This window comes from Canis aureus, chromosome 26, assembly GCF_053574225.1.
Source record: "Canis aureus isolate CA01 chromosome 26, VMU_Caureus_v.1.0, whole genome shotgun sequence".
Lineage (NCBI taxonomy): Eukaryota > Metazoa > Chordata > Mammalia > Carnivora > Canidae > Canis > Canis aureus.
In genome coordinates, this window is record NC_135636.1 from 26,516,001 (window position 1) to 26,528,657 (window position 12,657).

A 12,657-nucleotide genomic window follows, 5' to 3' on the forward strand; every position below is an offset into this window, starting at 1 on the left:
AATGGGAGTAATCATCTCTTACTAATGTTATGGAGATAAAACACACACAGACACACAGACACCTACACATACATGAAGTTACTAGTTCAGTGCCTGGCACACACTAGACTAACAACTCTTTTTTTTTTTTTTAATGTAGGCTCCATGCCCACTGTGGAGCCCAACTTGAGGCTTGAACTTACATCCTGAGATCAAGACCTGAGCTGAGATCAAGAGTCAGACACTTAACGAACTAAGCCACCCAGGTGCCCCAAAACAACTCTATTATTCAAACTGTTATAGTCTGGGATATCTGGGTGACTCAGTCAGTTAAGCATCTCAACTCTTGATTTCAGCTCAGATCGTGATATCAGGGTTATGAATTGAGCCCTGCAAGGAGCCCCACCTTGGGCTTTGTGCTGGGTATGGAGCCTGCTTAAGATTCTCTCTTTCCTTCTCCCTCTGTCCCTGCCCTCTAAAAAACACCCAAAACAAAACAAAAAGCTTCTTGTAGTCTGACTTCTTACCTCTGTCTGCCCTCCCCGTGAAACCCATGTTCCAACCCCACCTCACCACCTGTTAAGCTTGGACCAGGCCATGTGATTTTATATTGTGTCATTTATCAACTTATACCTTCTCAGCTTTAAATCTACTTGTTTTGTCCACTCTGTACTAATGGAGCTGGGCCTTGTTCTCTCCTTTCCCAGCTGACATGGTTAAGCTTTTTCAGTACAGTGTACCAAAGGGACATCGGAGAGGAATGGATCTTCTCTTCCTCGCTTCAGGTTGGCTTACCTTCTGGGTTCCTGGAGAGCATGCTTTTTTTCTCCACTACTTACTGGCCCAAAGTTTCTCTAGTGGTAGGTGTCTGCATGGTGCAAACTTCTCAGTTTGCCTGCCACATACTTTCTCCAGCTTTTAACCAGGACAGCAATTGCATAGGCAAGAGCCCCAGACAGCACGGGGCTGCACCCAAGTTCAGGTTACTCCTACCCATACCTCCTCAGCCCTAGACACACATACTTTGGAAGCTCCACAGGACTGTCCACCTGCAGAGCCAGCCACCTGGTATCTGTCCTCTGAAACTGACGGGAACCACCCTGGCCCAAGCCACGTGCAGAAGTGAACTAGATTCCTAGAGAGGGAAGTCCCTTTGAATTATTTAAGTCCATTAGCATACTATGTAAAACATAAGTACACACGGACATCCTCCAGATATCAATTTTTATTTATTTTATTCATTTTATGGTCTATCCAACATCTTCCCCAACCACCGCACTAAAAATGCAAGCTTTCAGTCTCAGAGTATTGAGACGGACTCTTGCCTGTATTGTTCTTCTCTGTGTCCCCAGAGCCCAGGACAGCGTCTGGGCATCAAATATTTAAGGGGTTAAGGAACAGCTGAATATTGGATGAATCAGTCATGAATGAACAAATTCTTAGTTATTAGGATGAGGACTTGAGGGGAGCGGAACAGCCTGGGTGGAGGAAGTCGGCGAGGCCCGGGGCACAGGACCCTCAGCTCTCGCTAGGGACGGCCGATGCCCACCGCGGTGGTTGCGAGTTCCCTCCCCCACCGCTCGGGAATTGCTTAGCAACGGGTCGCCCAGCCCTCCGCCACCGGTAGAGGGCGCGCGGGCGGGGAGACGTGAACGCGCACGCGTGCGCGGCGCGGACCGGCGAGGGCTGCACGTCACTTCCTGTTTCTTTAAGGGAACGTGGCTTTTCCCCGCAGCGCCCGTCTTCCCGTCTGTGTCTCTGCTGCGGCGGCCGGAGCGGACCCCGAGCGCAGCGTCGCCATGGACTCGGCCCTCAGCGACCCGCACAACGGCAGCGCCGAGGCAGGCGGCACAGCCAACGGCACGACGCGGCCGCCTTCCACGCCCGAGGGCATCGCGCTGGCCTACGGCAGCCTCCTGCTCATGGCGCTGCTGCCCATCTTCTTCGGCGCCCTGCGCTCCGTGCGCTGCGCCCGCGGCAAGGTAGGGTCCGAGGCAAAACCGCGCGCGCTTTCCATCTCCTACCCGGGACATGACTGACACAGACCTTCCGCACGCCCGCCCTAGCAGGACAGACACCTCCTCTCCCCGGACGCTGACCCTTGCCGGCACGGATCACCACCGCTTCCCCACCCCGAGCCCACATCCGGGAGCTGGCCTTAGCTGCCCCGGGATCTGACACCTTTTCAGATAGGGACCGGCTTCTACCCCCACTCGGACCCTGACACATCCCTTCCTCTGTCCATCATGCTGCAAACACTGTCAGCCTCACGTTGCGATTCGGGCATGTATTCTGAGCCTGCTGGACCCAGCCAGCCTGGCCCCACTCTCTGCTCCGGCTGCTCATCCCATATGGGACACACCTCATCCTGCGCTCTGAGTCAACCCCCATCTGTACCTGATGCGCTCTGGTCCTGACAACTGAATGGTATAATCCCCTGTCATTCCTCCGTTGGAAACCTTGCCACATCCACCCTAGGGCAAATTCTAGGATCCAGACCCATCCTGAAACGGTGACACCTGTCTAACTGGAATCTGTGGCCTGTAGTGTGCTCTTCTAAAACCACCAGATCAGGCCCTTGCACCGCCTCAGAAAATTAACTCAAGGATATAGGCACAGCTCAGGCCCCAGTTTTTGCATCACTTCGACCAGTTCCACTCAGCCAGCCTCTCAGAACCTAGCATCCTAGCACCTCTTTTTTTTTTTTTTTTTTTTAAAGCAAGCATAGACACCTTCTTTTGCTGATTTGCTCTCCCTAACTGGTAGACACTCAGTCTTGGACCTGTTCTAGACTGAGCCCAGACCCTGTTCCCAAATCCTCACCCTGTTCTCACCCCAGAACCTGACCCTCCCTCAAAGTAGCTTTTCTCCCGGTGCGCCCTGAGACAGTCCCTCCACCACACTGGGCTCACCTGCTGAGCAACTTGAACTGCTGTTGGCCTCTCTTACCAGACCAGGCCAGACCCATTCCTGACCTTCCTCAACAAATGTCCCATTGGGTACCTAGGAGGATTCCATCATCTCTCCCCACCCTCCATCTTCTTCTCTATATTAAGTTCTCTCCAGCCCCTAGCACCAGTGGCTTCCATTTCCTGTCATCCTTTCCCTTCCCGATCTGTAGCTCCTCCCCTACCTAAACCTGAAGTTGAACCTAAACGGAAGCTGTCTTACCCAAAGAGGGCAGGTCCACAAAGCAGTTGCCACTTTGGAAACTGCTCAAGTGCAGGTTCTCAAAACATTACCCAACTTGAGGTCTGCCACCTTCCTTCCCCAAGATCAGAGAACTCTCTGTTGGCTCCTTCTGTGGGCAGACACAAAGGGGAGTAGTCAGCAGGGCAGACACAAAGGGGAGTAGTCAGCAGGGCTCTTCTAAGAAGTTCAGGTGGCCTTCAGCTTCCCTGCTGCCATGCCTTTTTGCAAACCCTTGGTGCAGGAGGAGGTTTTGAAATAGACCAGGACAAAGGAGGTAAAGGCAGCATGGCATGAACTGGGCAGCTTGATCTAAGGGGCTCCCAAAACTGAGTAATTCTCCTTGGTGTCTTCTACACAAGGATCATTAATCTCTTGAAGTATTTTACCAACAACAGAATTTCCTGAACTTTCACTGTTGTCATAGGGGGTGGAGGGTCAAAAATGAGTAAGTCAGCCCTGTTACCAAGGACTTTAGGTGCCTGGACAGAGGAAGAATAATTAGCAATGTGATTGCAGTACAGTAGCACTGTGGGGTTTAAGTAGAAAGTTTGAGCATACTTGAGGCAGAGCAGAGAGGCTTTACGCTGGAGGTGGGCTTAAGTCTTGGTGCAGAGGCAGAATTTCAGCCAGAAGGCATTCCAAGCAGTAAATCAAGTAAGCAGCAGTACAAGACAGTTTAGGAGAGGGGTGCCTGGGTAGTGCAGTCAGTTAAGTGTCCAACTCTTGGTTTCATCTTGGGTCATGATCTCAGGGTGGTGAGATGGAGCCCTGTATCCAGCCGAGTTGAGCATAGAGTCCACTTGAGATTCCCTCTCCCTCTCAGCCCCTCCCACTCATGCTCATGCTCTCTTTCCTCTCTCAAATAAATAAATCTAAAAAAAAAAAAAAGTTAGTTTAGGAGTTGGTGGAAGGTCTGATGTGGGAACAGAGGGCATGCATAGAAAAGAGCTTTCGATCCACCATAGCCTCTAAATACCTCCCCCACCATCCCCTGAAGGCTGCATGAAATCGCAGACAGCCAGACCCACCACTAGTAACCAGGATATTCTGAAGGTTTGCAAAGCCTTCACCTTCTTTGATTCTCCCACCAACTAAATGTTACAGATGAAACCAGTTTTATTTTCCCTGTCGTATGGAGAAAGAAACTGAGGGTCAAAGAAATGACTACTCGTGATCCCGCTGCCAGTTAGGGGCAGAACTGGGTGTTGCTAGACCTAGTCCAGGGCTGCCCTTGGTACAGGTGCTTCTAAAGACCCACACAAGTGGCATTTGGGCCCAGGGGAAAAAACAAGCCAAACACTTCCCTTTTCCTGCCCTGAGTCATGTTTCCCTGGTCATGTGGAAAGGAGAGAGAAAAGTTAGTGTGGGGGCCCAGGAGTTTTGACTTCCCACCAGTGTTAGACCTTAAAGCCAGCTGAGAGAGGGCATGTGAGGACAGAATTCTCCATGGAGCCAAGTTGTCCATAACAGGCAGGGCAAATTGTGAAATCATGGAGAGAAGAAGGTGGAGCATCCAGGAGTATGTTGGGAAGAAGCAGCTGTGGGAGGAGCGGTCTTAGAGGGGTGCCCATCCCTGTCAGAGACTTATGTTCCCAGAAGGGAGCAAATCCCAGCCCAAGCAATAGCTGGAGATCAGATTACTTCAAAGGCCCTTCTTGGCCTGTAACTCAGAGGAGCCCCTCAGCCAACTGGATTGGGCTTCTGCTCTGTGCCAGCACCCCTGGTACCCTGCCCAGGGGCTGGGTATCAGGGGTGCTGGAACAACGAAGGCCAGGCCCTTCTCAGTCCCCACAGAGAAGCAGATGTGTGAGCAGCTGACTAAACTGAATCCTGATATGCCTTCCAGAGGAGGCCACAGCTGCCTTTGCATGGATGGGCGAAAGTTCAGCAAGCAGAACAGGAGAGAGGGAGGCATGGCATTGCAGGGCACATTCAGGGAGGCAATGAGGAGTGTGATGTGAGCCAGGGGCAGGGCCTTGGAGGACTAACAGGAAGATGCTCAGGCAGCCTGCAGCCATTCTGTACAACAGAATCCTGAAGGCAACACAACAATTGATTTTCATAGTTACAAAATGACCACATACTTGCACTTGTGTAAAAAAAAAATAAAAAAAATTCCAAGCCATGGAAAAGTATAAAGGAAAAGCCTCCTTAGTACCACTCCTTGAAGGAACCTGGTTAGCTCTTTGGTGTGTAACCTTCTGGAACTTTTTCCATGTAAATACAAATGTGTGTGCCTATGTGTGTATACAAATGTAAATTTATTTTTACAACAATGGGATTTTACAGCACAGACCGCTCTGCAGTTTAATTTTTTTTGTTTTTAATACTATGTCTTGGTCGTTTTTCTATGTCAGTACCTGCAAATCTGCATCATTATTTTATGCAGGGAGGGTAAGTAATGCATGCCCATGGTACAGAATTCCAAAGGTGCAGAGGGTATCATGAAAACCTCTGTCCTACCCAGCTACCTAATCTCCCTCCCTAGAGGCAGCCCCTGTTACCTGTTTCTTAGATATCCATCCAATAAATTTGTGCCTTTACAAATAAGCATATGCTTTCCCCTCATTTTTGCATTATAACTTAAATTTTGTTATAAATACACTTTTTTGCACCTTGCTTTTTTCACCAAATAGATGTTGGAGGTCAAATATATCAGTACATATGGAGTGGTCATGTTCTTTACAAGATTTTATTTGAGATTAAAAAAAGAAGAAGATTTTATTTGAGAGATAGCATGCTCCAGAGAGAGCACTAGCAAGGGAGAGGGGCAGAGGGAGAAGCAGACTCCCTGCTGAGCTGGGAGCCCCATGCAGGGCTCGATTTCCAGGACCCTGGGATCATGACCTGAGCCGAAGACAGGCACTTAACCGACTGAGCCACTCAGGCATCCCTCTGTTCTTTAATAGCTATATGATGTCCTACTTGTATCCCACAATCTGTTTAGAGCACTGGTTCTCAAAATGTGATCACTGGACCACCAGCAGCAGCAACATCACCTGGGAACTTATTAAAAATGCAGATTCTGAATCAGAAATTCAAGGTGGGCCTGATAGTCTTTTTTCTCCAGCCCTCCTGACAATTCTGATATGTGCTCGTGTGAGAACCTCCAACTTAGAGTCCTCTGCTAGTTGTTTATACAAGTGTCCGTCTTTTCCTATTACAATCCATGCTGAAATTAATCTCCTTATATGTTTGTTATGTCACACTCGTCTATATTCGTAGAACGATTTTTTTTCTTTTGAAATTGATTTGCGGGGTCAAAGGCTACGTGCATGTTTGATTCAGATTATGCATCATAGAGATGTGTAAATTTATACCCCCACCAGCAGTGACCTCAATTCCTGTGTAATGGCTGCGCAGTAGTCCAGTCTCCAGGGCTTTGTGAGCCAGGTATGTGATACAATCAGGTCTAGGCTTCAGAAAGAACTCAGTGATGGGAGGGAGGAAGAACAGGAAGGAGGCTGGTGAGGTGGTTGCAGTGAAGACTGTAGTGGGGCACAGGATTGGAGTTTGGGGGTTAGTTCTAGAAATGCTTAGGAAGCAGTCATGGTGAGGTGAGTGAGTGAGTGAATATGGGAAGAAGAGGAGACCCTGGGGTCTCCAGCTGGGGTTACAGAGTAACAGAATGGTCCATAAATTCCAGATCATTTCTAGGGCATGGCCTGGAAGCAGTACTCCCAGAGGTCAGGCCGAGCCAATGACTTGAGGCCGGGTATCTGTCTTCCCTTGCTGCTTTTGCTTCTGTCCTGATAACATCCAGAATGTTACTGGAAGCTAAATTTATTTCTGCTATTTGTGTCAGCTTCACACACACACACACACAAATTATGTTTTATGTTTGGGGAGCTATTGCATTTGCCTAAGAGCATCTGGCTTGACAATCTACATGGAATTAGAAAATCCTAACAACTTTTTTTAACTTTTTGTATTTTTGTAACAACAAAAGTTAACTCTTGGGGGAGGGTTGTTTTGTTTTGGGGTGGGGAACTGAGGGAGAAAGAATCTTGGCAGGCTCTGCACCCAGTGCCAAGCCCGATCCAGGGCTCCATCACAACCTTGATATCATGACCTAAGCTTGAAATTAAGCGAGTCAGATGCCTAACTGACTGAGCCACCCAAGTTCCTCAAAGGATAACTGTTCCATTGTCACAGGCTCCCTGAGCATCATATCACATCTTGCCAGCAGAAATTTCCTGGTAGGAAAGAGAGGTTATCTAGGAAGTAGTGGCTAAGAGTTTGGACACTGGAATCCTGTGTTTGAATCCTGGCTCCACCACTCACAAGTGTAACTTTAAGCAAGGTACCTCACCTCCCTGAGCCTTAGTTTTCTTATCTGTAAAGTGGAGCTCTTAAAAATACCTGCTTCAAAGAGTTTTTGTGAGGATGAAATCATGTAAAGCACCTAGAACAGGGCTTGGCACATGGAATGTGCTCCATAAGTGTTATCCTTAGTACCTTTACTGTCAGATTTCCAGTCTTCCGTCTGACTCAACATTGCAGCTTGGATATTTACACAGTCACCTTCAGAGGCGCCCAGAGTCCTCTGTATAGTGAAACATGTACTTGGCTTGTTCACAAGTAATTTTAAGCCTCTTCCCACCCAGGATGCAGGGAATATGTGGACATGAGCCATGGCCCTGATTTATAAGTGAGGCCAGAGTCCCACCTTCTCTGCACCTGCAGGTCTGTCTGCCTTGTGTTTCCTTTCTTTGTACACAGAGCAAATTCCTCAACTCAGTCAGTGTGTATATGGCTCCTACCCCCTACCAGAACCTGTGCTTGACCTTCAGGGCTTTACCAAAGTGCCGACTGCTTTCTTGTGATTGCCTTATACATACTAGTAATAATACAGATAATCTAGACAGCTCGTGTGACAGCTCAAGGCACAACACTAAGTATTTCCAGTGCAAAGGTCATAGAATCCTGGGGCACCTGAATGGTTCAGTTGGTTAAGCATCTGCCTTCAGTTCAGGTCATGATCTCAACATCCTGAGATCGAGCCCCGTGTCGTCCTGGGATCCAGCCCTGAGTAGGGCTGCCTGTTCAGCAGTGAGTCTGCTTTTCTCTCTGCCCCCACCCCGATTTGTGCTTGCACATACATGCTCTCTTAAATAAATAAATAATAAATCTTAAAAAAAAAAAAAAAAAAGGGTTGTAGAATCCTAAAACTCATCGTATAGCTGAGGAGACCAAGGCTCTGAGAGAGTAACATTCCCAGGCCTCAGAGCTGGGAGGAGGCAGAGCTGGAAGTTGGGCTGGGCTTTCTAACATCAGAGCCCTCTCCCAACCATTTGGCACTTGTACCAGGTATCACAGCAGCATACATCTTATTTTGTCATGTGTCACACCGTATTGTGATATTCTGTTTAAGTGTCAGTGTTTAAGTGACCTGCCAGAATTGTGATATTCTGTTTAAGTGTCAGTGTTTAAGTGACCTGCCTGCCTGCCTGTGGACTCTTTGAGATTAATAGCTGTCTAATATACATTTGTACCTACGCCCCTGCTACACAGGACATATATGTGGAAGCGCATGGAGAGGTGGGGGAACTTTCCCAAGCCCCATGGCACACTGCTGCCAAAAGCAGAAAGAAACCTAAGGCTGGGGGCAGCCTGGGTGGCTCAGTGGTTTGGCACCTGCCTTCAACCCAGGATGTGATCCTGGAGACCCGGGTTCGAGTCCCACATCGGGCTCCCTGCATGGAGCCCGCTTCTCTCTCTGCTTGTGTCTCTGCCTCTGTCTCTCATCAATAAATAAAATCTTAAAAAAAAAAAAAAAAAAAAAAAGGAAAGAAAGAAACCCAGGGCTGGGGAAGTAGGAAGAGGGAGAGAACCCTGCCTCTTTGTGTCAGTACTGCTTACCTGTCCCACCCCCTCCTTCCAGCAGAGCTCCAGAAAGGAGGGTCTCCCAGGCACCTCAGTCATACATATGTTGGGTTTTGATGAAGTGCCTCCCCACTCACCTCTCCCTGACAATATCAGCTCCTCATACAGTCACGGTATTTTATACTTTGCCAGGCTATTTCACATCCCATATCTCATTTGGTGGAAGTCCCTTGGCCCTTTTAGAGGTAAATAAAGCTAGAGATTGTGATCCTGTTTGACAGAGGAGTTTAAACTGAGACTCAGTGAAGGATTTGCCTCAGTCACCCAGCAAGCCATTAATAGAGCACTGAATACCTTGATTTTACTTTACATGTATTATTTGCATATGTGTCAATTTTATCTGTAGGAAAAATTCCCTGAAGTGGAATTGCTTGGTCAAGGGTATATGCACTTGTGATTTTGACAAATATGTAAGTGTGCTCTTTGCAGGGAGACCAGTTTACCCTCCTGAAGGCACCAAGGGTGTACCTGTTTCCCCATAACCTTACCAGCTCAGTCTGTTATCTAGCATGGGGATGTTTGCTATTCTGATAGATGAAAAATGGAATCTTAGTGAACTTCAACTAGAGTTTCTCTTATTAAAAATGAGAATGAAAAAAAAGGTGAGGATGAACATTTTTTCCTGTGATTAAGAGCCTTGTGTGCTTCTTGCTCTCTGACCCTTCTCTGTATCCTTGGGCCCATGCAAACTACAACTTGAAGCACCTGCTGAGTTATACTCCCCAAAAGACTGGACCAGAACCAATAGTGTATGCACATCCTAGCTCCCCGCCTCCCGGTTCTATTTCATGACCATTTCATGGGTTTACTGCTCTCTGACTTCATCTCCTTCCCCTTCTGCATTTTTCCTTCCATCCTTGAGCAGAAGGTCTACCTGACCCAAAAACTGCCAGGCAGCTTCTCCTTTAGCATGTTTTGTTGGTTTTTTTAAGAGGCAGCCATGAGCCAAAAAATTAATGAGATACTGAGGCTGAACATGATCCCTTGTCCCAGGGATGCTTTTGCCTTATTCACAGGATGGACACTGTGGCAGTGGAATCTCAGGCATTGTGATGAGCCTGTGGAGAGAACCTCTCTTTGACTTGAACAGAAGTCTCATCTGGCATTGCTAGGACTTTTGGTAGCTAGGATATAAAATAGAATAGACATAGAAAAGTGGGAATTGCAGTGGGGGAGTCAGCTTAGCCCAGTGGGAAGTCTGGGAAAGCTTCACCGCAGTAACATTGGGCAGGATCTTGACGACTGAGGATTCTGCGTAGCTGAGAGAGCATGGAGAGCATGATCTTGAAAGCTTTCAACTCTGTTTTTTCAATATAAATTTAAACCAGAATTATACTACCATTGATATAGATTTTCATTAGAAAGGTTTCTAGGGGCAGCCCGGGTGGCTCAGCAGTTTAGCGCTGCCTTCAGCTCAGGCCCTGATCCTGGAGACCAGGGATCGAGTCCCGCATCAGGCTCCCTGTGTGGAGCCTGCTTCTCCCTCTGCCTGTGTCTCTGCCTCTCTCTGTAGCTGTGTGTCTCTCATGAATAAATAAATAAAATCTTTAAAAAAAAAAAAGAAAAAAAAGAAAGAAAGGTTTCTGGTAGGAATTCTGTGAAGTTGATAAAATCTCTATGCTGTGCTATTGCTCTACTCCCAGTTTTTTCCTTTTTTTAAAGTGCTGAAATTATTTTGACCACATTGAGGTTTTTTCATGTACGTATTTATCCTCTGTCATGTCTTTACCCAAATCACATTGTTGCCAACTATAGCATCTGCCATTATGGATTTAATCATGGCTTTTACTCTTACCAGATTCAATTTTCCCAAATTCCTCAAGTTTAAGTTTGATCAAGATTTGCTCCTCCTCACGTTTGGCATCTGCCCAATTGCAGCTTCCGTTGCTGTCAGTTTTATTTGTTGTTGATTTGTTTCTACTCCGAACTATTGGATAACAAATTCATCACATCTACCTGGTAGCTAATCCATAAGGAAACTGGGAGTAGTTCTCAGGAGGTGTAGAACTGCTCTACTGTCCTGAGCGTTCAGAATTCTCTTGCAGGTATTGCATACCATACCTGCCTCTGCCATCACTCTTCTCCCTAGATCTGCCACACATGCAGTGCCAGAGTCCAGATTGCCCCAATGGCAGAATGGCAGGGTGGAGCATCTTGCCCCTGGGTGAGCAGAGGGAACCACATTGCCACGGCCTAGGGTCAGGAAGATGGGGTGAGCTCTAGCCCTCAGAAGCCAGAACCACACCCTTTGCTAACAGGCACCTTTCTTGTCTGCTCTAGAACGCCTCAGACATGCCGGAGACCATCACCAGCCGGGACGCTGCCCGGTTTCCCATCATCGCCAGCTGCACGCTCTTGGGGCTCTATCTCTTTTTCAAAGTAAGTCTTCTGTCACTTGTTGCGTCATTTGCTTAAATAACTTCACTTTGTCTTGTTTTATTTTTCCCATCACAGGAGACATGCATGTTCATTTGTAGAAAATAATGAGCAAGAGGGGGGAAAAGTCATCATAATTCACCTCAAGACCAACTACACAGAGATAACCACCGATGGTGTTTGGGACTCCTCCCTATAGTCTTTTATTTCTTTTCTCCGCGTGGCTTTTTTTGTTTTGTTTTCATGATACCGTTTTTTGGTTGCATTGTACTGTTTATGCTGGGACGGGATATAGCTTGTGTCTCTGATGCACCTCTACCATACTAATTGCCTTTTTTTTTAATTTACCGAGGTTTATTTTCCCAATAAAAGTTACACAGGCTCAGTGTTGAAAACGTGGAAAACACAGAAAAGTAAAAAGGGGAAAACAGCAGTCATCCAAAACCCCACTACCAGAGACAATCACAGATTCCCTTTGGAGGTGTGTCCTTGCGCTGTTTTCCTGGTGCATGGTTTCTCCGTAGCTGTGGCCACGTGGCGTACTCAGTTTTGTAGCTGCTGCTTTCACTCCCCATTAATAACATCATAAGCATTCTCTCATGTTACTGCAAACTCTTCTTAAGCTTTTTTTTTTTTTAATAAAACATGCACTATTATGAAAATAAGATGCAGAAAACATAAAGGGAGGGAAAAATACACAGAGGTAACAATTGCTATTAACATTTGGGCATGTTTCCTTTCAGGCTTTCAATAAGCATGCTTTTAACATAATTAGAATCCTACCCTAGCTGTAGTATTGTGTCTTTTGTTTTTGTAGGAGTGCCTCACAAGTGCTTTTTTTCTGGTCACTGAAAAGCTCTCAAGAACAACTTTTAATTCACATGTAAAAAATACATGTAGATGGTGAAAGAAATGTTTTCAATCTAAGGGACAATGTAAATGAACCATATCTTCCTAATTTGGTTTCTTGTGACTCTGACACATAGATCTACATTTATATTAAAATTTTAAAACAAAAAAAAAAATTTTAAAACAAATGTATCAGATGTAGGACTTTTACCATGGAGATATTTTTGTATCAACACAGTCAAATCTACCTCACTCTCTTGCACACCAGTTTGTGGCTCTGTTTTATGGCTGTGCCCTTGAGGGATGTCTAGTGCTGGGATATCACAGCAGTGCTGCCGCAAGCACCAGGCACAGTATCTTGGCCTGGGCACATAT

At 46.8% G+C, this 12,657-nt stretch overlaps 1 protein-coding gene across 8 annotated transcripts in view; it reads left to right on the forward strand.

The window, feature by feature from the left end:
* The first annotated feature begins 1,674 nt into the window (after positions 1–1,674).
* The window catches only part of HM13 (histocompatibility minor 13), a 40,989-nt gene continuing 30,006 nt past the window's right edge, over positions 1,675–12,657 (forward strand). For 2 of the 8 annotated variants that reach the window (XR_013365130.1, XM_077872620.1), the window contains exons 1-3: positions 1,675–1,961; positions 11,338–11,436; positions 11,786–11,914. Coding sequence is in view for 6 of the 8 variants with exons in the window: in XM_077872620.1 (XP_077728746.1) it covers positions 1,779–1,961; positions 11,338–11,436; positions 11,786–11,914 (411 nt within the window). In the remaining 2 variants the exon portion in view is untranslated. The remainder of the gene's footprint in view (positions 1,962–11,337; positions 11,437–11,785; positions 11,915–12,657) is intronic. The other 6 variants (XR_013365131.1, XM_077872624.1, XM_077872621.1 and 3 more) reach the window with 5 other exon arrangements.